The sequence below is a fragment of the Tursiops truncatus genome, chromosome 1 (assembly GCF_011762595.2).
Source record: "Tursiops truncatus isolate mTurTru1 chromosome 1, mTurTru1.mat.Y, whole genome shotgun sequence".
NCBI classification, from domain to species: Eukaryota; Metazoa; Chordata; class Mammalia; order Artiodactyla; family Delphinidae; genus Tursiops; species Tursiops truncatus.
In genome coordinates, this window is record NC_047034.1 from 44,360,954 (window position 1) to 44,387,456 (window position 26,503).

Consider the following 26,503-nt stretch of genomic DNA (forward strand, 5'->3'; position numbering starts at 1 on the left):
TCAGGGCTTCAGTTTAAAGATAAGGTACTACAGGAATCCAAAGCATTTAAAAACTCTATCCTCATGTTTCAGCACCTAAGAGTATGGTGATGCATACTCCAAATTGATACTAGGGAGAAACAGTTTTAATGAACTACTCTTGTAATTGTAGGGAAAGCTATGTTACACAGTGTCTGCTCCTCCTACACCACCACACTCTACCATGTAAATCTGACGGGGACTTACCTCTGAGGCTGCAGAATCATCATGCACCAAATAGATCCAAGATTGCCAAGGTTACTATCACAAATTTAGGAATATAATATAGGGACATAATACGAATAGTAGAGCATAGACCGGAAGCTAATTTCACATTAAAAACCTGTTTTAATCTGGCACTTCTTTGACATTCAAAATATATACACACAGCAAGTTACTAAACACATACGCACATTCTAAAACATACGCATGGGCTGGCTACTAAACACGCACCTTCTAAAACATACGCATGGGCTGGCTACTAAACACATACGCACCTTCTAAAACATACGCATGGGCTGGCTAGCCACTTGACTTTTATAACAGAGGGAAGATTCTGGTTTTCAGACTAAAAAGGTAGTATGGGGGTACTTAATAAATGATAAAAAGTAGTGACGCACATCTTCATAACTCCTGAAAAATATCAACTCTCTATCACCTCCCAGGTCCACTTTTGACACTAACCAGTGCAGAAATGGAAGCAGCCAATCCCAGATTTTCAGGGCTGACTAAAACCCAGTGAATACCGATGTTTGCTTGCTCATCTGCTTGCTTGTTCATGATTGAAGGAGCTGTTGTGTCACATACTTAGATTGATGCATCATTCTCTAAGGATAGTTTAGATTGGAAACATTCCAGTTCTTCATAAAGCATAAAAGTGACCCATTAAGGGAAGGAGTTAGATTCCTTGCAGTTAGGTACTTTAGACCCTCTGTTATCTCAGACACAGAGCACCAGCTGAAGGCTAGATACAGACCCATGCCAACTGCAGAAGCAACAAAAAAGAGGGATGCATAACGAGCCTTGGGTAATTTACTGATGCCAACTGGGATTTTTTAGCTTAATTAGAGATGCATGGCATCCATGTTGAAACAAGGGGCCTTTTTATTAAAAAATTTGGACTTATTATGTAAGTTATTTGTGATGATTACATTTGTTTTGGCAAACTCAAAAAGGGAAGTCAATCCACATGGCCTGGAGGTAAAAAAAAAAAAAAAAAAAAGTAATATATTTTGAACAGGAGTAAATTATTTGGAAGTGAGGTAGGACTTAGAAGAGAAGGCTTGCATTAAACAGGTACTCTTTGAGGACTACAGAACACATCCATTATTCCAGGAACCAAGAATATAATGCAAGTAAAACCCTGAAAAAGTTCTAAATGCAAAGGTATACTAAAATGTGGAATGACAAGTGTAATCTATGAATGGAGGCCATTGAGGCCCCAACTTTGTTCCAGGGGCCTATTGGTGTGATGGAATCAGACCTTTCCTTTTGTACCTTACAGCTGCATCATAGGTAGGAAGAAAAAATACTTGAATTTTGCCTAAGTTTATGTTTAGTTTAACTTTTGCTTCTCAAATATCCTTTAATTCATAGACATAGTACTGACTATAAAATATGCTGATTATACATATAATTGAAAAGTAAGAAAATCCAGGCTTCGAGTAGAACAGATCAAGAGAGCTACTTGAACAGAGCCTTGCTTTAGGGAGAAGAATGTCTTCCAAACTGCAAAGATCTCTCCATAGTCATGTTCTTCAGAGTGCTCCATAAAAACAACACCCTACATGCTGGATGTATGCATCTTTATTTCTCAGAACTTCAATAAAGGAAAATCAAAGTCAAATATAAGGCAGAAAGGGTGACTCTGATTTAATTAACCTTGTAATATTTTGATAATTTCTATTGTTCACAGCTCTTTATTGTCAAAAACTTTCTTAACTTCCTCAATGACATTAGGACTTAAACACAGCTATATCAGAGCAGAAGTAATTATTAAAATGTCTCACCATATACTCTGAGGTCAATGTCCCTTTGTTTCTCCCCAGCAGCATTTACTGCCACACAGGTGTATCTCCCCGTATCACTGATTTGCGCGCTGGTCAAGGCTAGGATGCGGCCCCCAGACAGAACCTGTTGATGAATAGAAAGCTAAATAACCAACATATCTCCTGAGAATTGTAGGTGTAAACATACTTTTTCAATTATTTTCTGAGATTGATCAACTGAACATTTGTCTCTAGAAGGATTTCTACTTGGATGTTTTAAAGAGGGCAAGCATCATTTAATCCCCTTCTCATCTTATCTGTGGAGGACGACAGAGGCTAGAACCAAACTTGGTAATAACCACTGAACACAACTCTCTACATACAGGATCAAGTGAAGATCCAACTTTATCAATACTTACTACAGAAAGAGAAAAAGCCACCAGGGGAGAAAGACAAGAAGAAGTGGGAGTAAGAGGAGCTAATCCTCCTCTTAATTTTTCTTTGAGAGAAAAAGTAAGAAGGTAAAATTAACAGCATGGTAGCAGTCAAATAAATTAATTAGTCACATTCATTGTCCTTTTATCCCACTGATGTAGTTGTACCTTTAATATTGACATGGACTCTGGATAGTCTATGATCCCAAATTCTGCAAGCAATGGATTTTCAAGAAAAGCTCAAGAAGTAGAATGGTGGAGTAACTATGCTCTCTGCTAAGCAAAGCAAAATTGAAGTACACTTTCAATGAGATATATGTGTTTCCGTATTTTAAATTTTGAGTCAGTGCAATGTACTTAAATTTTTTTGTCAGACTCAAATTTCACTTCTCATAACGTTGCCTTTATAATTTTTCTTTATATGATGTTTTAGTAGAAGTAAATACACTCTGTGTAAATATTTACTCTGAAGTAAATATTCTGATTATTTCCAGACATTTAAATATAACGTCTACCAAAAAATTCCTGTTTTTATTGTTGATGAACATTTCTTTGCATAGGGTATCTTTTATGGTGGTGGCAGAGAGTTGGGGGGGAAGTAGAAAGTATATAAAACAATGGTCAAAATATAGCACTACATATGAGATAAGGGAACTCTTAGATATACTGAGCTTTTAATGAATTGTTTAGAAATCACAACTGTGTGCCCATGGTATTTATGGATGTATATGTGTACATGTTTGGATAACATTTGTGAATCCTTGCTCTCCAAATCCCTTTAATAGTTTTACTTGTTTATACTTCCTGTATTGAATAATTAGATGGTAGATTTCACTTAAGGAATGACAGAGAGTACCTGTATCCCATTAGTGAAACTAGCGACAGGGCTCCCATCTTTCAACCAGGTCAGACTTGGGGCAGGGATACCTCTGGCTTCACATTCTAACCTCACCAGGTTATTAACTACCACTGCCACCATGTTATTGCTGCCAGAAATTGATGGGGGCACTGAAAAGGAATAAAAAAATAAATAAAATTAAGATATGTTAACATCATGGAATATTACATCTCAAAATAATAAAACTGTATGTTGTGTCCACAGTAATGTTTTACATTTTTATTTCTTGATTTCCAGGCTTTGTGTGTATCTGTGTGTGTTTCCTTACACTGTATCTACTCTAGTATGTTAACTATGAACTCCTCTTAAAAGCATTATTAGAGATAATAACTTGGAAACATTTCTTGAACTAAAACCTATGATTCTGACAGACAATATTTACAAACAGGGCCAACGTCATTAGCTGATAAGACTGTTGATGACTATTTGCAGCAATTCATCTAAAGAAAACTTAAGTTCAATAGCATGTGAAAATAGAGCATTTAATGGGAATCAGAAAATATAAACGCTTATCAGTTTTAGAATACTGCATTCTTAAGTAAAGATGACAATAACACATTCTGTTAAATATTTACACTAGAATTTTATAGATGCGCTTAATCATTTTGAATGCTTCTTCACTCCAGGATGAATCTAGGAGAAGTAGCACTAACCATGGACCTGCAGACTATAAAATAACTCTGTAGCTCCAGCTGAGTTGATGGCCACACATTTATATATGCCAGCATCTGTGATCTGGGCGCTTTCGATATTGATGATCTGTCCTCTGTTCAAGAAAGTCATGCTACTGGAACCTAACAGTGGACGATTATCTTTGTACCATGTAATAGCTGCAAGGGGAAGAGGACAGAAACCCATCTTTTTAAAACTTTTCATTTAAAAGCTCAATACACACACTAAATCGAAGCTTAACTACAACAGTAACAATTGCTTTATTCTTATGCTTATCATCTTAGTTTAATCTGTTTAATTATCTCTCTAGGGTTGATTTTTAGGAGGAGGTAAACTTTAGAAAAACATGAATAGCCAAGCCAATATAAGAGTCCTGAAGTGAACTTATAAAAATAATATTCTTTACATTATCTCTAATGTATTAGGTTGGCCAAAAAGTTCATTTGGGTTTTTCCATACAATCTTACAGAAAAACCTGAACGAATTTTTTGGCCAACCCAATATCAGTATTTGTTTGATAGCAAACTTTTAACCGATTCTATTTCTTTTGGTGTAGTATATATTCCTCTCATCTATAAAATTTTGTTTATGCATCTAATCAAAACCAAACACTATATATACTATTAGCCTCAAAATTTTTATATTATTATTGATTAGTATGAATAACTTACTGGTGATGAAAATCAACAAAATAATAGTCTCATCAAATGAATGATTTATAAAGATAATCAATTGAGACTAGATAAAAATATATTTTTCAACAAAAATTTATATACAATACCATTGTGGGTTCTGTGGTCATAGTAAGGACAGTAAGATAATTATTCACATATTTCTACATTGTTTAAATGAGTAAATTATTTCATGTAGTTAAAAGCAATGAAAATTCAAAAATATCATCCACCTAATGATATCCTTAACAATATTTTACCCTTGAAATATATTCTATAATATTTCCCTTATTAGTAATTACTATATTATGCTTATAAACAGATTTAGCAATTCGCAGAAATCTTAAAATGTTAATAAGCTACAGAGTCCACAAACACACCTACCAGGTGAGGGATTTCCAGTTGCCTTACACTCCAGCTGTGTGGGGTTGTTCACTACCACGGTCTCATTCAGCATCTTCCCTGCATCCTCCAGACTGGGTGGTTCTGTAAGAAGCCCAAACAGATAATTAGCAAACACAAATAGAATATTTAAACTGAAATTGTTTGCTCACTGGGAATTGTCATTTCTTTCTTTCTTTCTTTCACTTATATACAATGATATATTTGGAATAAAACTAAAGTGGACTATTAAGTAGTACTGAAGAACAGGATGGAAAAAGATGTTAATAGGTTTTCTGGATCATCCATTTCTCTATGCCTAGACAGGAAAAGCCTTAGAACTGTAGATTAGTAGAGAAGTAAAAGAAAGCTAAAGGAGTATTTTTTTTAATTCCAATAAATCTGACTGGTCTGATGATGAATTGCCTTTACCAAGAAGTAATCTAACACATTTGAACTCTTTCAGGGAAGGACATGGGTATTCCTCAAAATATCTGACTTTACCTTAGTACAGTACTATCGTAAACCATTTCAGAGGGATTAAAATCATTTTTTGTTTGTTTATTAGAGTTTTTTCCTTTGATATGAAAGTTACAATTAAATTGTTAGTAAAATAAAACAGAAAACTACATTTTCAACTTTAAATAATCACAGATAATGCTGCTCTATTTTTAATGTATTTATAAAGTAGGAATTCAGAAAGTCTAAGAGGCATAGTGTAAAAGTAATGACAACTTGGAACAGCAATGCTCTACATCTTCTGTCTCAAGGAGTGTAGGAGGGATGCCAGGAGAAAAACAAAATTACAAGTAAACTAGAGATCTTACCTTACTTGGAAAAGATGCTACAGATATGTTAGCTTTAAGGTTTATATAAAAATACATTTTAAAGATTTGCTAAATTTAACTTATCCAATGCATGAGAGCCCCTGACCTCTGCCTCATATACAATTAAACAATTGACCCATTAATCTAGCAAAAACAGAGAAAGGGGAAAGGAGAAAAGGGAACAAGAAAAATTACAAGAACTAAACAAGATGGCAGAAATAAAATCAAATATATAAATCAAGAGCATAAATGTGAATTAGTTCATTTTCTTGGTCAATAGAGAAATATTTAACACTATTTGAGGGTTAACAGTATTTTTTAAAATTAAAAAGCACAAGCAAAACAATTGCAAAAATACTGACAATAAAGAGCTGGACAAAGGTATACCAGAACAACAAGTGTGATATCAATTTCTGACATACTGTTATACAAGACAAAAATAATGCTTTCTATTGACTGAACTGTTACAATTCAGAAAGAATCCACTATAATGATAATGCTTTATGCACTGAATAAAAAAGCAAGAATCGTTAAATAGCAGAGAAAATTTGAAAAACTGAAAAGTACTATATTTTAGTACACCTTTCTTAGAAATTGACTATGCAGTGAAACAAAACATAAAGTTACAAATAATTTGAGAACTAAAATTACCCATCCATACTGTATGTGTGTATATATATTACATATAATATACACATACACATATGTATTTGTGTATTTATGGTTAACAAAGAATACATATTATTTTCAAATGCCAACAGAATATTTTCAAAACAGACTATATATTAGGCCATAAAAAAGTCAATAAAGCATTTATAACCATAATTTAATAAAACCATAATAAAAAAAACAGAACTCAGTAATAAAATATAAAGTTCTCTACATGGAGAAAAAATTTATTAAAAAGGAAATCAAGACAGAAGTATAGAAGTAGAAAAAATAAATTAGAATGAGATTGATTAAAAACTAAAACCTATGGAATGTCACTAAACAGTAAGTACTCAAAAAAAATCTTAAAGCCCTAATTAATATATTAAAAACTAAGAAATAATGAAAATAAATGTTCCAATCATTCAACTCAGATTCCAGAAAAAGACCAATAAAATAAGCCAAAGAAGTCAGGAATAAAGAAATAATAAAAATAAAAGCAGAAGACTACACCAAAGAAAACAAACAAGCAAAAGAAATAACAAAAGAAGACAATAAAACTCAAAGCTGCTTTCTGACAAGTTTAAAATAAAGTCTGTCCTCAAAAGTAGATGTTCTTGTGAGTCATATTTATTTTCTTGGAAGTTGTTCCTAAAGACAAAGCCTAGACTCCACTCCTCCTTCATACCTGTAGTTCCTTTGTATCCATCTAATGCAATGTATTAACCCCTCCTGCTTGAAATGCCTAGAATGTTTCTGTTTTCTGCACTAAATTCTGATTTATGATATGGTATTTAAGGACAAAAGACCTTTAAATATGGCTATCTGACTTTTCCAACTGGAAAGGAAAAATAATTAGTCCATGGCGCCTTCTTTCAAAACAGTTATTTAAATACTAACTTGAAGCCTTCTGGACGAAAGTGATCACTGAAGGCTTTGACAGACTATGTAGCAGCTGCAATAAAACAACATGGTAAGAATAAGAAATAAAAGAGCTGTGGAGTGGGCTGGCTATTTTTCATTCCACTAAAGGACTGAAAGAAAAAAAGATTAGATGTCAGCAAGAATGGCAGAGTAAAGACTGAAAATACATGCCTCCATTAAAAAACAAAAAAGAACACTGGAAAAATTATCAAAACCAACTTTTTCACAACTCTGGAAATTAAACAAAGGCTTGCAATAATTAAAAAAGTGATTATTCAAGAAAAACAGCAAAATCTAATTAAGAACAGCGAGGTTTATGACATTTTACCTCACTCTATTCCCATCACTCTCTCCCTACCTCAGCAGTAAGGCTGAAAGCAAAGAGCTCTGCAACCACAGTGAAAAAAGCAGCCAAGTAGAAAGTGGATAGTAGAATGCGTTTGGGTTCCTGGAAGGAGCTTCAAGAGGGCCGAGGAGTAGGATGTGGAGATCAACTTCCTCCCCACAAATACATCAAAAATACACCTACATGTGGACTAACTCCTACAGAACACTTCCTGAACGCTGGCAGAAGCCCTCAGACTTCCCAAAAGGCAAGAAACTCACCACGTACATGGCTGTGTGGCTGACAGTCTTGGTGCTCCAGCTGGGTGTCAGGCCTGAGCCTCTAAGGTGGGAGAGCTGAGTTCAGGACATTGGACCACCAGAGACCTCCCAGCCCCACATAATATCAATCAGTGAGAGGTCTTCCAGAGATCTCCATCTCAATGCTAAGACCCAGCACCACTCAATGACCAGCAAGCTCCAGTGCTGGACACCCTATGCCAAACAACTAGCAAGACAGGAACACAACCCCAGCCATTAGCAGACAGGCTGCCTAAAATCGTAATAAGCACACAGACACCCCAAAACACACCACTGGATGCGGTCCTACTCACGAGAAAGATAAGATCCAGCCTCATCCAACAGAACACAAGAACCAATCCCCTCCACCAAGGAAGCCTACAAAACGTGCCAAACCAACGATATCCACGGGGGACAGACACCAAAAACAAAGGGGAACTAGGACCCTGCAGCCTGCGAAAAGGAGACCACAAACACAGTAAGTTAAGCAAAATGAGAAGACAGAGAAATAAGCAGCAGATAAAGGAACAAGGTAAAAACCCACTAGTCCAAACAAATGAAGAGGAAATAGGCAGTCTACCTGAAAAAGAATTCAGAGTAATGATAGTAAAGATGATCCAAAATCTTGGAAATAGAATGGAGATAAGACAAGAAACGTTTAACAAGGACCTAGAAGAATAAAGAGCAAACAAACAATGATGAACAACACAATAAATGAAATTTAAAATTCTCTAGAAGGAATCAATAGCAGAACAAATGAGGCAGAAGAACAGACAAGTAACCTGGAAGATAAAATAGAGCAAATACCTACTGCAGGGCAGAATAAAGAAAAAACAATGAAAAGAACTGAGGACAGGCTCAGAGACCTCTGGGACAACATTAAACACACCAATGTTCGAATTATAGGGGTCTGAGAAGAAGAAGAGAAAAAGAAAAGGACTGAGAAAATAGTTGAAGAGATTATAGTTGAAAAATTCCCTAACATGGGAAAGGAAATAGTTAATCAAGTCCAGGAAGCACAGAGAGTCCCATACAGGATAAATCTAAGGAGAAACACACCAAGACACATATTAATCAAACTAATAAAAATTAAATACAAAGAAAAAATATTAAAAGCAGCAAGGGAAAAGCAACAAATAATATACAAGGGAATCCCCATAAGGTTAACAGCTGATCTTTCAGCAGAAACACTGAAAGCCAGAAGGGAGTGGCAGGACATATTTAAAGTGATGAAGGAGGAAAAACCTACAACCAAGATTACTCTACCCAGCAAGGATCTCATTCAGATTTGATGGAGAACTTAAAACCTCTACAGACAAGCAAAAGCTAAGAGAATTCAGCACCACCAAACCAGCTATACAACACATGCTAAATGAACTTCTCTAGGCAGGAAACATAAGAGAAGGAAAAGACCTATAAAAACAAACCCAAAACAATTAAGAAAATGGTAATAGGAACATACATATCAATAATTACCATAAATGTAAATGGATTAAATGCTCCAACCAAAAGACAAAGACTGGCTGAATGGATACAAAAACAAAACATGTATATATGTTGTCTACAAGAGACCCACTTCAGACCTAGGGACACATACAGACTGAAAGGGAGGGGATGGAAAAAGATATTCCATGCAAAAGGAAATCAAAAGAAAGCTGGAGTAGCAATTCTCATACCAGACAATACACTTTAAAAATAAAGACTATTACAAGAGACAAAGAAGGACACTACATAATGATCAAGGGATCATTCCAAGAAGAAGATATAACAATTGTAAATATTTATGCACCTGACATAGGAGCACCTCAGTACATAAGGCAAATGCTAACAGCCATAAAAGGGGAAATCGACAGTAGGGGACTTTAACACCACACTTTCACCAATGGACAGATCATCCAAAATGAAAATAAATAAGGAAATACAAGCTTTAAATGACACATTAAACAAGATGGACTTAATTGATATTTATAGGACATTCCATCCAAAAACAACTGAATACACTTTCTTCTCAAGTGCTCATGGAACATTTTCCAGGATAGATCATATCTTGGGTCACAAATCAAGCCTTGGTAAATTTAAGAAAATTGAAATCATATTAATTATCTTTACTGACCAAAATGCTATGAGAGTAAATACCAATTACAGGAAAAAACTGTATAAAATACAAACATAAGGAGGCTAAAGAATGTGCTCCTAAATAACAAAGAGATCACTGAAGAAATCAAAGAAGAAATAAAAAAATACATAGAAACAAATGACATGAAAACACGATGACCCAAAACCTATGGGATGCAGCAAAAGAAGTTCTAAGAGGGAACTTTATAGCAATACAATCCTACCACAAGAAACAAGAAAAATCTCAAATAAACAACCTAACTTTACACCTAAAGCAATTAAAGAAAGAAGAACAGAAAAACCCCAAAGTTAGCAGAAGGAAAGAAATCATAAAGATCAGATCAGAAATAAATGAAAAAGAAAAGGAAATGATAGCAAAGATCAATAAAACTAAAAGCTGGTTCTTTGAGAAGATAAACAAAACTGATAAACCATTAGCTAGACTCACCAAAAGGAAAAGGGAGAAAACTCAAATCAACAGAATTAGAAATGAAAAAGAAGTAACAACTGACACTGCAGAAACACAAAGGATCATGAGAGGTTTCTACAGCAACTATATGCCGATAAAATGGACAACCTGGAAGAAAGGGACACATTCTTAGAAAAGCGCAACCTTCCAAGATTGAACTAGGAAGAAATAGAAAATATAAACAGACCAATCACAGCACAGAAATTGAGAGTGTGATTAACAATCTTCCAACAAACAGAAGTCCAGAACCAGATGGCTTCACAGGCAAATTCTATCAAACATTTAGAGAAGAGCTAACACCCATCCTTCTCAAACTCTTCCAAAATATAGCAGAGGGAGGAACACTCCCAACCTCATTCTACAAGGCCACCATCACCCTGATACCAAAACTAAAGATGTCACAAAAAAAGAAAACTACAGGCCAATATCACTGATGAAGATAGATGAAAAAATCCTCAACAAAATACTAGCAAACAGAATCCAACAGCATATTAAAAGGATCATACACCATGATCAAGTGGGGTTTATTCCAGGAAGGCAAGGATTCTTCAATATACGCACATCAATGTGATACACCATATTAACAAACTGAAGGAAAAAAACCATATGATCATCTCAATAGGTGCAGAAAAAGCTTTTGACAAAATTCAACACCCATTTATGATAAAAACCCTGCAAAAAGTAGGCATAGAGGGAACTTTCCTCAACATAATAAAGGCCATGTATGACAAACCCACAGCCAACATCGTCCTCAATGGTGAAAAACTGAAACCATTTCCTCTTAAATCAGGAGCAAGACAATAATGCCCACTCTCACCACTATTATTCAACATAGTTTTGGAAGTTTTAGCCACCGCAATCAGAGTAGAAAAAGAAATAAATGAATCCAAATCAGAAAAGAAGAAGTAAAGCTGTCACTGTTTGCAGATGACATGATATTCTCCATACAAAATCCTAAAGATGCTACCAGAAAACTACAGAAAAACACACTTTGACATCAACCACAGCAAGATCTTTTTTGACCCACCTCCTAGAGTAACTGAAATAAAAGCAAAAATAAACAAATGGGACCTAATGAAAGTTAAAAGCTTTTGCACAGCAAAGGAAACTAGAAACAAGATGAAAAGACAACCCTCAGAATGGGAGAAAATATTTGCAAATGAGTCAACAGACAAAGGATTAATCTCCAAAATATATAAACAGCTCATGGAGCTCAATATTAAAAAAACAAATAACCCAATCCAAAAATGGGCAGAAGACCTAAATAGACATTTCTCCAAAGGAAACATACAGACGGCCAAGAGGCACATGAAAAGCTGCTCAACATCACTAATTATTAGAGAAATGCAAATCAAAAGTACAGTGAGGGATCACCTCACACTGGTTAGAATGGGCATCATCAGAAAATCTACAAACAAAAAATGCTGGACAGGTTGTGGAGAAAAGGAAACCCTCTTACACTGTTAGAGGGAATGTAAATTGATACAGCTACTATGGAGAAGAGTATGGACTTTCCTTAAAAAACTAAAAATGGAATTACCATGTGACCCAGCAATCCCACTACTGGGCATATACCCAAAGAAAGCTATAATTCAAAAAGACACATGCACCCCAATGTTCATTGCAGCACTATTTACAATAGCCAGGTCATGGCAGCAACCTAAATGCCCATCGACAGACAAATGGATAAAGAAGATGTGGTACATATATACAATGGGATATTACTCAGCCATAAAGAGGAACGAAATTGGGTCATTTGTAGAGATGTGGATGGACCCAGAGAGTGTCATACAGAGTGAAGTAAGTCAGATAAAGAAAAACAAATATCATATATTAATGCATATACATGGAATCTAAAAAGAAGTTACAGATGAACCAGATTATAAAGCAGAAATAGAGACACAGATGTAGGGAACAAACTTATGGACACCAAGGAGTGAAAGCAGGGATGGGTGGTGGGATAAGTTGGGCAATTGCATTTGACATATATACACTAATATGTATAAAATAGATAACTAATAAGAACCTGCCATATAAAAAATAAAGAAATAAAATAAAACTCAAAAAAAAAAAAGAGCATGGATAGGGACTTCCCTGGTAGCATAGTGGTTAAGAATCCGCCTGTCAATTCAGGGGACACAGGTTTGAGCCCTGGTCCAGGAAGATCCCGCATGCCGCAGAGCAACTAAGCCTGTGAGCCACAACTACTAAGCCTGCACTCTGGAACCCACGAGCCACAACTACTGAGCCTGAGTGCCACAACTACTGAAGCCTGTGCACCTATAACCCGTGCTCTGCAACAACAGAAGCCACTGCAACGAGAAGCCCATGCACCGCAATGAAGAGTAGCCCCCGTTCATCACACCTAGATAAAGCTCGCACGCAGCGACTAAGACCCAACACAGCCAAAATAAATAAATTAATTAATTAATTAATTACTTTTAAAAAAAGAGCACTGGTAGAGGTAACTAATACTAAAGACAGTAAAACTATATATTTTGCATATAACATTTTTTTCTCCCCTCTGAATTGAAATACAATAGCATAAAGCAATTATAAATATGTATTGATAGGCACATGATGAGTAAAGGTGTAACTTTTAAAGGAGGGGAAAGGGAAGGGACCTATATAGTAGCAAAGTTTTTTATGCTATTGAAATTAAATTAGTATTAATCCAAATTATAACATTATTAATTAAGACGCTAATTGTAATACTCAGGGCAACCACTAAAAATGAACTCAAAAATATAGTAAAAAAAGAAAATATCTAACACAAAAAGGTAGTAATGGAGGAACATAAAAACAAAAATGACATAATACATATAAAAACACATACAAATGGTAGACATAAATCCTGTCATCTCAGTAATTACGTTAAATGTAAATGTATTAAAACACTCTAAGCAAAAGGCAGAAGAGACTAGCAGAATGGATTTAAGAAGCAATACGACAATAAAAACACGACCTGACTATATGTTGTCTACAAGTGACAACCTTTAAATTCAAAGACACAAATAGGTTGAAAGTAAAAGGATGGAAAAGATATACCATGCAAACAGTAACCAAGTAAGAATGGACACTCTATACCAATATCAAACAAAGTAGATTTTGAAAGAAAAACTGTCACTAGCAACAAAGTAGGACATTTTGAAATGATACAAAGTATCAATTTATCAAAAAACATGAGAAAACAACAGAGTCTCATATATTCACAAAACAACAGAGTCTCAAGATACATGGAACTAAACTATGCAGAATCAAAGGGAGAAAGACAATTCAACAATAAAGCCTGGAGATATCAATATTCCACTTGTAATAATGAATAGAACAATTAGACAAAAATCAACAAGAAAATAGAAAACAGTATGAAGCTTCCTCAGAAAATTAAAAATAGAACTACCATATGATCCAGCAAACTACCATATGATCCAGCAATCCCATTTCTGGTTATATATCTGAAGGAAGTAAAATCAGTATCTCAAAGACATATCTGCACTCCTATGTTCATTGTAGCATTATTCACCATAGTTAAGACATGGAAACAACCTAAATGTCCGTAGACAGATGAAAGGATAATGAAGATGTTACCTTTCTTCCTCTCTCTCTCTCCCCCTCTCATGTGTGTGTGTGTGTGTATTATATGTATTATCATACAACATATACATATGATGTATGTTGTATATATACATATATATGGTGTGTGTATACACACACACACACATAATGGAATATTTTTCAGCCATGAGAAAGTAGGAAATTCTGCCGCTTGAAGCAACCTGAGAGAATCTATAGGACATTTTGCTAAGTGAAATAAGCCAGACAGAGAAAGACAAATACTATATGATCTCTTATATGTGGAATTTAAAAAGAGTTGAACCCACAGAAACTGGTGGAATGGTGATTAACAGGGGCTGCGGGGTGGGGGAAATGGGGAGTTGCTGGTCAAAGGATACAAGCCTTCATCTATAAGATGAATAAGTTCTGGGAATCTAAAGTACAGCTTGGTGACTATTCTATTACTAATACTGTATTGCTAAGAGAGTAGATATTAAGTGTTCTCACTACACACTCACAAAAATGGTAACTATGTGAAGTGATGGATGTGTTAATTAACCTGATTGTAGTAATCATTTCACAAAGTATACATGTATCAAATCATCACATTGTATACTTTAAACATATACAGTTTTGTTTATCAATTATATCTCAAAGCTGGGAGACAAAAAGGAATAAAAAAGACAGAGTGGTACTGGCATAAGGATACACACTTAGGCAATGGAATAGAATTGAGATTAGAGAAACATACCCTTACATCTACAGTCAAATGATTTTCAAAAACACTGCCAAGCCATTCAATGGGGAAAGATTAGTCTTTTCTATAAATGGTGCTGGTTCATTTTTAGGTTAAAAAGTAAATACAAATATAAATGCTATTATTCCCTTCTAGCATTAAAGAGATGGTCTTGGAAATCTGAATTTAGGTGAATGCTGTTCTAGAAGAATAATTAGTAAGGTAATAATATCTTATGTTAACAGTAAGAAGATGTCTGCATACTCCAAGCAGAAGATTGAATTCCATTCAACTTAACTAGTTTTTTCCTTTCTTCTAAAAGTTCTAGGCGTATATCATGCCAAAAACAAAATACCTTCTTCTGGACATATTGTGGGTCTAAATTTTGCCTATTATTTTAATCATTCAGAGGCATAAATTCATTTTTTCAAACTCTGGTTAAATTTGAATTAATACACAACTGATCTAAAAGTGATTTGGGTGAGATAATACACCTTAACCACCAAAATTATAATCTAGTAAATAATAAATTCATCTATACCGAGAAAATAGTATAGTAGCGCCCAGAACTGAAGTTATCCTTTAAAAAAGAAAAAAAATTCCCTATAATATTCTCAAGTCTCCTTTAAGCCACAAGTGAGCTATTAAGCAAATCACAGAAATGATATAGAAACCTTTTTTTAAGTGGGTGTTAGCAGATGTTAGCCAAGCAAATACTTTAAAATAATAAAATTAAATTAAGGGTGCTCTACTAATGTTTTAACCAGACAGCTAATACAGACTCAAGATGGTTCCTGGCCAACAGTAAAGACAGCAGGACTTTAGACATATTTGTTAAGATGTTGGTACAGTGAGAAGTGCCAGAAGCCAAATATGTGTTTGGCTGAAACAGTCATTAAGCTACTACTTACAGATGATGACTAGAAACCAGACACCAGGCTAAATTTTTCATGTCTAGTCTTGCATTTAGTCCTCAGAACAACTTCCCTGATTATGGTATTATCTTCATCCTTCCCATTTTACAGATGAGAAAATGGGGCTTTTAAAAAGTTAACATCTAAGCCCACTGTCCTCCAGATATTACTTCAGGGTATAGGAGCCTAAATCCAGACCTTTTAACCACAACATTCTACTTCTGGGCACTTCACTTGGTTGCTTTTAGCTAGGAAATAATTAAGTGCAGATGAAATGAATGCTTGAGCCATTAGACCCCAAATAATCATTTGTTTGTGGAAACATCTGTCTCACTTGGCAAATATCTGAGGTTTAAATATAATTTCATAGTTTGGTCTAGAGAATTAGAACTTCCAGAATTATGAAACTTTGATCATCAAAAGGACCACCTACTGAGAGCCTCAGCCTTTTATAATTGACAGAACTCCGCCTGGAAGACACAGGGGATCATGAGACTATTCCCCTTCTCATGATCATGACTTCATCTTCTAGTCCAGGAGACCATGCACCCTTACTCCACCTTTTGGAAACACTTTTTTCCATGTTTGAGAAGAATGGAAGCCTCTACAATCTTTTTTATAGGAAAGCAAAATACTAAACAATCTGAAAGCTGAGTTTCTTTGATTAAATAAATTGATAAATGAACTAAATTAAATAAGAGTTGCTTCCCTAGATTTTTCAATGTCCCTCAATATATAGCACCAGAATTAGATACAACACTTTGGAAGCATTCAGAGAGCAAGAATATAAGAGGGCTACTGTAAGCTTCTATTACTGACTTCTAAGGTTGATTAGCTTTATTATGAAATTGAATGATCAAATCTACAGTAATTGGAGAGAGCCATTAATACCTCAAGTATTTCAATGTGTGATATCTTTAAGCCATTCTATCTCTATTCTTATGCAATTTTTCACGTCAGGTTAACTTGTCATTTTAACCTCTGAGGTCTTTTTGAAATCTATCAACCCTTAGAAATTCCTACACCTTGTTTAACAACTCCAGTTCTCACCGGAATTATTCATACAAGTATTGAAGAGGACAGAATCAAGTTTGGAGCCATTTTCATCCAACGTGACACTGCCATCATGAGTGCCAAGATGATACACCAACTTTCTGTTCAGATTCCTATCACATGCTCTTAGCCAACTACTTCCTCCAAGTTGACCATTATCTGTATTAGATTAGGAATTCACTTCATCATTTATTCTCCCTTCAGGTTGATGAAATGGTATCCTGACAAGTCAAGATTGTATTAGATGAAACATTTTCAGCTACTAATATGTCTTACCTCTATCCTATTGGTGATTTGTATGAAGAAGATTGTTTTATATTCTCCATCTAATTTGGTAGTTTTTTGCGGGGGTGGCATAGTTGCTTTACAATGTTGTGTTAGTTTCTGCTGTACAGCAAAGCAAGTCAGTTATATGCATACACATATCCCCTCTTTTTTTGGACCCATAAACAAGGTGAAAAGACAACCCTCAGAATGGGAGAAAATATTTGCAAATGAAGCAACTGACAAGGGATTAATCTCCAAAATGTACAAACAGCTCATGCAACTCAATATCCAAAAAACAAACAACCCAATCAAAAAATGGGTGGAAGACCTAAATAGACATTTCTCCGAGGAAGACATACAGATGGCCAACAGGCACACGAAAAGATGCTCAACATCACTAATTATCAAAACTACATCACTGAAATCAAAACTACTATTAGTTTGATTAAAACACAATAATCAAAACACTATTATCAAAACAACATCACTAAAATCAAAACTACAATGAGGTATCACCTCACACCGGTCAGAATGGCCATCATCAAAAAATCTACAAACAGTAAATGCTGGAGAGGGTGTGGAGAAAAGGGAACCTTCCTACACTGTTGGTGGGAATGTAAATTGATACAGCCACTATGGAGAACAGTATGGAGGTTCCTTAAAATACTAAAAGTAGAACTACCATATGACCCAGCAATCCCACTGCTGGGCATATACCCTGAGAAAACCATAATTTGGTAGTTTTTAATAAATCCTTACAATGACTAACCTATTTCTCTTTCTTTTCACATTAACTCAGACATCTTCTAGCCTGCATCCCCTGTCTCTGATGATTTTCCATGTCAGTAGGTACACTAATTGCATCTCCTGCTAACATACATTGTGTTACCATATTCAGACAGCATATTTATAGACTTGTGTTTTCTTAGGTAGTGAATCTGTTTATTCTTTTCTGTTGTTGCTAGGTAGGTGATGGGATACTTGATTTCTTTTATGGATTCTAGTTTTCAGTCATTCTTGACTACACTGGCAAGTCTCTAGGCCAGTCTTTATAGTCTGAGCCAACGTACCTCCACGTAATGGCACAGACTACTTGCATCAGAGATGCTGTTTCAGGAGATGTGGGAATGGGCCCAGGAAGCTGTACTTTTAACAAGCAATACCTATGATTTTTATGAACACAAGTTGGAGAGCCTCAAACACTGAAGTTTGGTTCTTCCCAGTTCTGGAGACATATATTCTGTTCTTCATTACAGAGTCTTCATTTAAGTAATTTAAACCAGTCTAGAGAACAAAACCAAATCTTTCTTTTTGATAACTCCTGAAAGAGTAAAAGTGGGAAATATTTTACGTCTAATACCTCTAGACCTCAAAAGCACTCTGCAAGTCAGATACTCAGAGAGGTTAAATCGTTCGCTCAAGGTTACGCAGATCATGTTTAGCAGAGAATTTAAACTAAAGTCGGCATGACTCCAGTGCCTGAGACGACTACAACACATCATGCTATCCCACTCAACTATTTCCTTTAGCCAACAATGGAGATCAGATAAGGATTGAAACTGTTGGAAGGGAGGGAACAAATAGCCTGTATAAGGAGGAGAGAAGGAGACTCAGAGCAGAAAAATGGGGAAGGAGAACAAGCCCACCCCCAGCACACTCTTAGATGGAAGTGGAGGTCTGAGTATATGCTGGAGACAGCTGCCAAAGAACACTAGAAAGATATACAAGGCCCTATGAGGAACAAGGTAAATTCAAGGCAACTTACGGGAGAGCAGGGTCAGCCTGTCCCCCAACCCTCAATTATAGTGAGACCGTTCCAAGATGGTTACACTCAGATATTGGTCTTTAGGTTAATTATTCAATGAAAAAATAAAGGTCCTCTTAAGGAACACGGTTTGTGTGTATGACATCCATAAGTTAGGTGTTCATACTGGAAGAACCGGGGAAAGAATAAGCTGGTTTATTGGAAACGTTTAGAGAACTGATGATATAAATCTTTTAACTGGGTGATTTAAATAAAAGAAAATATGTAAAGAAACAGATTAGAATTCCACGTTCAAACTAAATTTTTTCATTCACTTACTATTTACTGTTTCATTTGTGAAATATTTATTGACTGCCTGCTATATACCTGGAATTAAACTAAGTGCTGGAGTGTTCTTCTAGGTTAAGATTGCTCAGAAAATGTAGAGTAAATATATGAATGAATGGATGGACAGAATGAATGAATGAATAAAAGTTTAACAAGCAATCACGTGAATTAGAGAAAATGAACAACACGTACAATGAGAGCTTGGCTAGCTCTCTGCAAATATCCTTGGCTGAGTTAGGAAAGCTCAAGCCTACAATTCTTGGCCCTTTCTGATGAGCCTCTAGAGATGTGAAGTCTTACACTCAAGGTCAGGTAATCTTTCAAGTTTACCTGTGAAGCTACAGTATTCATGAAGTGTTCCACAGCCAACCCGACTTTTTATTAAAGCACATGAGAGAAGATCCTGAGTCAAGAATAGCTTCTACTCACAAAATCCATCTTATAGGCAAGCAGGATAATCACAGACAACGCTAAGGAAAAACCCTGCAACTTCTGGTTTTTTTTTTCAACAGACGTTATCTGTACAAAGTTATCAGTTGACAGAATTCAAATAATTAAAACACAGGGTAGTGCATTTATTTACTTATGAGCTCCAGCACTTCCTGTTTGACAACCTGAAAACTGAAGATCTTAATATGAGCAATTATAATGAAAATAATGTAAAAAAAACTATATACTTTTTTTATACAGATTAAAATAAACACTTGCTTCTTTTATACTACAATTCAGTAAAAATGGGCCCACTATGTTTTAAAAAAGCCACAGAAACACTCTTGTTAAGACGTGAAGATGCCATTACCATGCACATGCAGTTGAATGTGCTGTTGTGTTTCTCCAGCTGCATTGGTAGCCACACATGTGTATCTGCCAGCATCTTCCATGAGGGCTTTGGCAATTTGTAGAACTCGACCAGAAGACTGTATCTAATTGGGATCAGAAAGTATGGCAGCATTTTGTACTTTATACTTGGACTTGAAAACATCTGCTGAATAGACAAACTCATTTAAATTTATAATATCTAGTTATATTTTTATGCCAGTATCTTAATTATCTTTTGATAGATTAGAGCCAGATCACTTCATCATGCACAAGAAAATAGACTATTTTGATTGAAGAGCTTTTCTTAGCCATTGGAAAACACAAAACAGTGTTACCTAAGGCAAGCCTGCTGGTACAGTCATAAAACTCCACTGAATAAAAGACTTTAGCGCTGCAACTATGAGGTATGTGATGAAAATTTAAGCTATTTGAAAAAAACATGGTTACATTTATGTAACACTTCATAAATAGTTTTAAAACAATCTTTTTTGATTAAATGGTCATGGGGGCCAGAAAAACAATAAAAATTATAAAATATGAGTAATGGAAATGCAGATAAATTTCCTTGACTGGTTTTCCTTATTTCCCTCTTAAACGCATTACAGCTAGCCTCTACCATTTTGGAACTGGTGATTCAGTGGTTATTTTTTGAAAATGATTATTCAGAGGTTACCAGTTAACTTCTAATCACAGCATGCAGCGGCCTAGGCAGTGAGCTCATACTCTCCTTCACCATCTACAGCATTTGGCGTTGTTGACTTCCTGCTCCTTCAGTCACTCTGCCCTCTGGGAGCTGAAGGTACAGCATTCCCTCAGTTCTCATTCTCTGACTTTCTTAGTAGATTACTTTATGGAATCTGCTTCCTCTCCCTGTTCCATAAACAGGAAACTTAGCTTTCTGATAGTTTTCATCCAAACCCATGGCTGTGATGAAGAATCCCATGCAGACTCCTAAATTTACAGCATTGGCCTCAACTTTTCTCCTGAGCTTCCAGCTATCTGCTGGACAGGTTAGCACATGAAATTGAACAATCCAAAACAAAGCTGTTTTCCTGTATTTCTAAACCAAATTCTCATTGCGTGTTTCCAATCTTGTTTAATGACACCAGTCATCTGGGTTTCAGAGCCCACTTTGACTCTCTTAGTAATTATACCACTCTGTGTTTCTCAGACCCCCTGTCTCCATTCTCACAGCCACTGTGGGATTATAATGGCTCCTTAATTTATATTCCAGTGTCTCCAACCTCCCGAACTGTTAATCTGCCTTGCATACTGTTGCCAGAATAATTTATCTAAAATGCAAATTTGATCCTTTTACCAGTCCCCCTTCAAAGCTCATTCATGGCTCCCCACTTTGCCCAGAATGAAATCCGAACTCAGCAAAGCCTTCCAGGCTTACCGCATTCTGACCCCATAAGATCTTCTCTCCATACACTCCCACATAAACTCCCACGTAACTTATTCTTCATCCATACTGTACTAAACACGTTAAGCAGCACATTCATATACTTATATTCACTTCTAGACTTTTGCATACGGCCTTTAAGTGCAGTAATTTCTTAAGATTCTGAACTAGATCATTTTTTTTTCTATTTCTTCTTACTCTTTATTCTGCCCTCGGATTAACTCATCTACGTCCATGCGTTTCAAATATGATCTGTGTGCCAATATCCCCAGCCAGAACCATCTTTTGAGCTCCAAGACCATATATTCAATGGTCTACCTGGCAACTCCACTAGTTTATTTCAAGGTCAACTCAACACCCAGAAGTCTAAAACTCAAATCACAGTTATTCCCCCTCAAACTTATCTTCCTCCAAAGTCTCCTTTCTCACTGGATGGCATCACTATTTATGTACTTGTGTAGATTAGCTTCCTACTAATTTTTCTTGATATTCTCCACTCCCTTACCTTTCATCAACAATCTATAATCAAGCCCTAATGATTTAACCAATAAATAACTCTCAAATATATCCATGTATCCTCATCTCTATGGCCAGCATGTGAGTCCAAATTTCTATCTTTTCTCTCTTAGACAAATGCAAATAAGTAATTGATTTCCACATATCTACTCTTGACTCCTACAATTCATTCTCCAAACGGGCCTAGGTAACTATTGAAAATATAAGCCTGATCATGTCACTCTTCTCTTAAAACTGTTCAAAAATTTCACACTGTGAAATTCGCAAAGTGAAAATAAAATCATTAACATTACTTAAATGCCTCCTACCTGTCCTCTGGTCTCCTCTAATACCATTTCTCCCTTGCTCTTGGTTCCCTAATCCAATGGCTTGCTTTCACGTTCTCAAGAGGTGTCATGCTCCCCTTTACTTTAGGTTGTTTGCCCATGCACATCTTCTCTGAAAGATTCTACTCACCTCTCTTCTATTAATTTGCCCACTTAACTCCATATGTTCTTCAGATCTCCGCTTAAAGACTTTCTCCATAAATTACCCTCCCTCACCCTGCTGGAGGAGGTCACTGAGAGGATGTGACCGCAGGGATGACCCGTGAGCTGGACTCAGGCATTTGGAGGCTCCTCATCCTCTCCCCATTTTTGGAATGTGCATTCCATCTTCTTTCCCAGTGCTAGAAACTGCCCAAGGACGCAGCCTTGAGATAGTAGTGTGATGTTGAGACCATCTGGACAGGATATATGACTGAACCCAGTTAAGACCTCTATATAAACTTTTAAGATTTGATGGGCACGTGAGGAGATCTACTCATCTTGCAGTCATCCAAGACAAGCCTCGTAAGTAAGTTCCCTTGCTTATTAAACCTGCCCCCTACCAATCTGGAGTGCTGTGCCTCTTTCTTAGATCTCTCTCTGCTCTCTCTGAATAGGGGGCCGATTTCAGATGACACCCGGGAAGCTCCAGGGGTTGCAAACCAACACACGCTCAAAGGCTTTCCTCATTATCTGTTCTTATACCTCTCTATACTGTCTCCTAAAATTACTCATCACAGTTTGCAATTATACTTTTGTACGATTGTATGATAAATATCTGTCTCCCAGGTAAACAGTTGTTTACCTGCTCTGTGTTAGAAGGCTACATATTAAATCTTTTGTTAGCGCAAATATGTGAGATTAGTTCCATTGAATTTGCAATAGGAATGATAAATGAACAGATATCCATCACTTCTGCTGGGAGAAGAACTTGGCACATCCCTTGTTACTGAAACCTACCTCAAGCAAAGCTCAAACCCACGTTAGTCAATTAACTTGATCTTAGTAGCAAAATCTATTAATTATTTTAATTGTATCATGTAGATTACTCAGGTTTGCAATCTACCTATCTATTAATTCAACAAATATGTACTGAGATATAGTTATATGCCCAGGACTATACTCAATATGAAAGATACACAAGTGAACTTATTCATAGAGACTGAGTCTCTGCCATCATGATGTTTATAAACTAAACTATGTTTTTCAAGAAACCATTTCACTTAGGTTTATGTACCAATAGATATAATTCTACCTTAATCCTGGTCAATGGTGAATATACTGAGGATACTCTGACTTACTTAGTACTGATGAACTATTCATCCATAAGATACTAGTTTTTAAATAATTAAAACAGGCATAAATTGAAATAATAAAAATACCAACCACTATGTTATTAGTTATTAGTTATTAGTCTTTAATTATTGTTATTAGTCTTTAATTGTTATTAAAGACTAATAACATTGTTATTAGTCTTTAATTAATTCCATTTTTCAAATCAAAATATTAAGTTAAATTCTGAAAAATCCTAAGGAAAACATATATTGTTTTAGTACGTTTCCTGCAAAATCTATCCAACAGGAAAATCTATAATTAAGAAAGGAGAATATGATAGCTCCATATATAGCTTTCTCATCTTGGACAAAATAATATTCATACTTACTTTGAGGTTTCCTTGGGCAGTGTTGACAGGTTGGCCATCTTTTAACCATGTAATGGATGGCTTTGGAATGCCATTGGCTATGCACTGCAAGGTGATGGGCTTATACCTTACTACAGCTCTCTCAGAAAGCCCTGAGGATTTGATTGTTGGAGGAACTAGATTTAACAAAAAGAGAGGAGAAGAAAGGAAAGAAGGAAGAAAAAAGGAAGTGAGGGAGGGAGCGAAAACTATAATCAGTGGGATCAAACACTTAAAAGTCTGTAGCCAAGAACCTGAAACTTCAAAATTTAGAAAAGGGCAGAGGCCTATTTTAACAAACAGAATAATTTCATTCCATGCATTTCACTTATAACTTTTAGCAATTTTAGAGATTACTTATTTCTTAACTATGGGTCTCTAATTCTCCAGAGAATAAGTGAAGTGTATTTACAGCCAACTGCAATCCACATGTATGTTTGGTTTACAACCTCTTGGTGTGTTTTCCCAATCTACTATGACCTGCCCTTTCTCTAGAACTGCCTCATTAAATTGGGGTGGGTTTCCAGTACCCATATTTATACCACATGACTCTGTCCCCAGTAAGGCTGATTAAATCCAGGATAGTAACTTGATTTAAGCTGGGCCTGCCAGATTCCCTCCCTCAAGAATTGGAATTGAGACTGAGAAACAGCATTAGCTGTATTCCATCAAAATGCAGGAAAAAAACCAGTCCGCCTGGGAATAATGAAGTTGATGTTCATAGAAACCTCTACTTGTGGCTTCCAAACACTCTCCAGTTTCTCATTCCAGTCCCTCCCTTCCCAAGGTCTCCTGGCAAGTGAGATACCTAATACCCTGGCAGAGGGTTGCTTCTGTCATTAGACTAATGGTTCTAACCCTATTGTGCCAGTTCCTTGAGTGCACTTATGTGCCCTGGATCCTGCATAACACCCTCAGCCTCCATTTCTGGAAATGACTTTATTCACACTCCCTCCTGTTTTGGCTGAATCTTTGAACACTCGTATCCCCCCTTTATTTGAAATTTGCTGCCTGCCTCTTCTATCTTCTTTGATCTCATTCCTCAGACCCTCACATTCTATGCAGAATATACCTCTTACCATTTAAATTTGGTCTCAGTTCATTCACATGATACCTCTTGGTTAAATCTTCTGTGTTAGTAAAGTGCCTTAAAATTTTCCAATATCTAATTCAAATTTGATCCAAATTCTCACTCAAATTAGCACTACTTTCCACAACTCAAGATTTATCCAGATTACTGAGCTAAGTTCTGAATTAGATACTGAAACAATGCATAAATGAATTTTCAGTGAAATGCTCCTTCTTCAGCATACCATGAACAGTCACTTCAAATTCCTTCTTGTGGTCCCCAGCAGTGTTTGTTGCTACACACCGATAAAGGCCTGTGTCTGACACTTGAGCCTGGGCAATAACCAGTTTGTGTCCATTTAGTAAGATCTTGAATCCATCCCTTTCATCAATTAGCTGGCCATCCTTCAGCCACCTACAGAAATAAGGCAAAAAGAAGTCTGGAGACATATTTTAAATAACTATGTTCCTAACTATATCTTAAATAACTATGTTTCTAAAGCAATCTATCTATCTCGGAAGAACTACATTTATTCATATATTCGACTTATATACTTATAATGTATGTATATGTGTATATATGTATATATGATACATTTATATATATGTATTCTCAATTATGTACTTGCCTGATTTCCCATCTGCTCACTCTAATAAAATAAACTGTAAATGGGGAAAAGAAAAAGGAAACCTAGTTTAACAAAGAAGCTGGCATATTATTGGAACCCAAGAACTATGTGTACAGTTCTTCATTCTTCTATTAATGCTGGGCTACAGAAAGAGGCAAATGCCCCTACATATCACTCACTTCAAATGCTTAAATAATATTAACCAACAAAACACACATAATCTTAAAACATCTGTAAAATAAAATCCTAAAATCATATAGCATTATAATTTTTAATTTATTATGAATTATCACTTTCCATTTAGTTTTATAATCATGGGTGAACATACTTTAGCCCAAAAGTTAGCTGAGTATCTGTTCCTTTGCATATCCCATAGCACTTTGGAAATGAAAGGTAAGTATTGAAGAAATACTTCGTGAATGAAGGAATGAGAAAAAAGTATTGGTAATCATATATTCATGTTAACTTCCACTATTCCTTAATATGTCTGGCATACTGTTTTAAATTCCGTTGTTCATTTAACATTTCAGTGCTTCAGGAAGATCTGACAGATACTGCTGAATAGTCTGTCTCTATGAACTGAAAATGTAATTTTTAAGAGCATATAACGAAGTCTTCTAATTGAGATTTATGGGCCCTGTGAGTATCGGATAAAAGTTGCCTTGAATATAGAGTACGTCTTTTAAAAGAGGGATATAATTAGTATAATTTTATAAATCACTTTTGAATGACATAGAACCTCTTTCAAGATAGCTCTAAAACACTCAAATAAAGAAGTGGGAGATATTTAGAAG

General features: G+C 35.7%; 1 protein-coding gene across 1 annotated transcript in view; it reads right to left on the reverse strand.

Annotated features, from left to right (window-relative positions):
• The window catches only part of HMCN1 (hemicentin 1), a 522,545-nt gene that overhangs the window by 202,994 nt on the left and 293,048 nt on the right, over window positions 1–26,503 (reverse strand). Inside the window, exons 34-40 of the mRNA XM_033853373.2 lie at window positions 25,326–25,495; window positions 23,995–24,149; window positions 20,086–20,209; window positions 5,066–5,167; window positions 3,992–4,168; window positions 3,297–3,448; window positions 2,028–2,151 (exon numbers count right to left, since the gene is read on the reverse strand). Coding sequence (XP_033709264.1) covers window positions 2,028–2,151; window positions 3,297–3,448; window positions 3,992–4,168; window positions 5,066–5,167; window positions 20,086–20,209; window positions 23,995–24,149; window positions 25,326–25,495 — 1,004 coding nt within the window. The remainder of the gene's footprint in view (window positions 1–2,027; window positions 2,152–3,296; window positions 3,449–3,991; window positions 4,169–5,065; window positions 5,168–20,085; window positions 20,210–23,994; window positions 24,150–25,325; window positions 25,496–26,503) is intronic.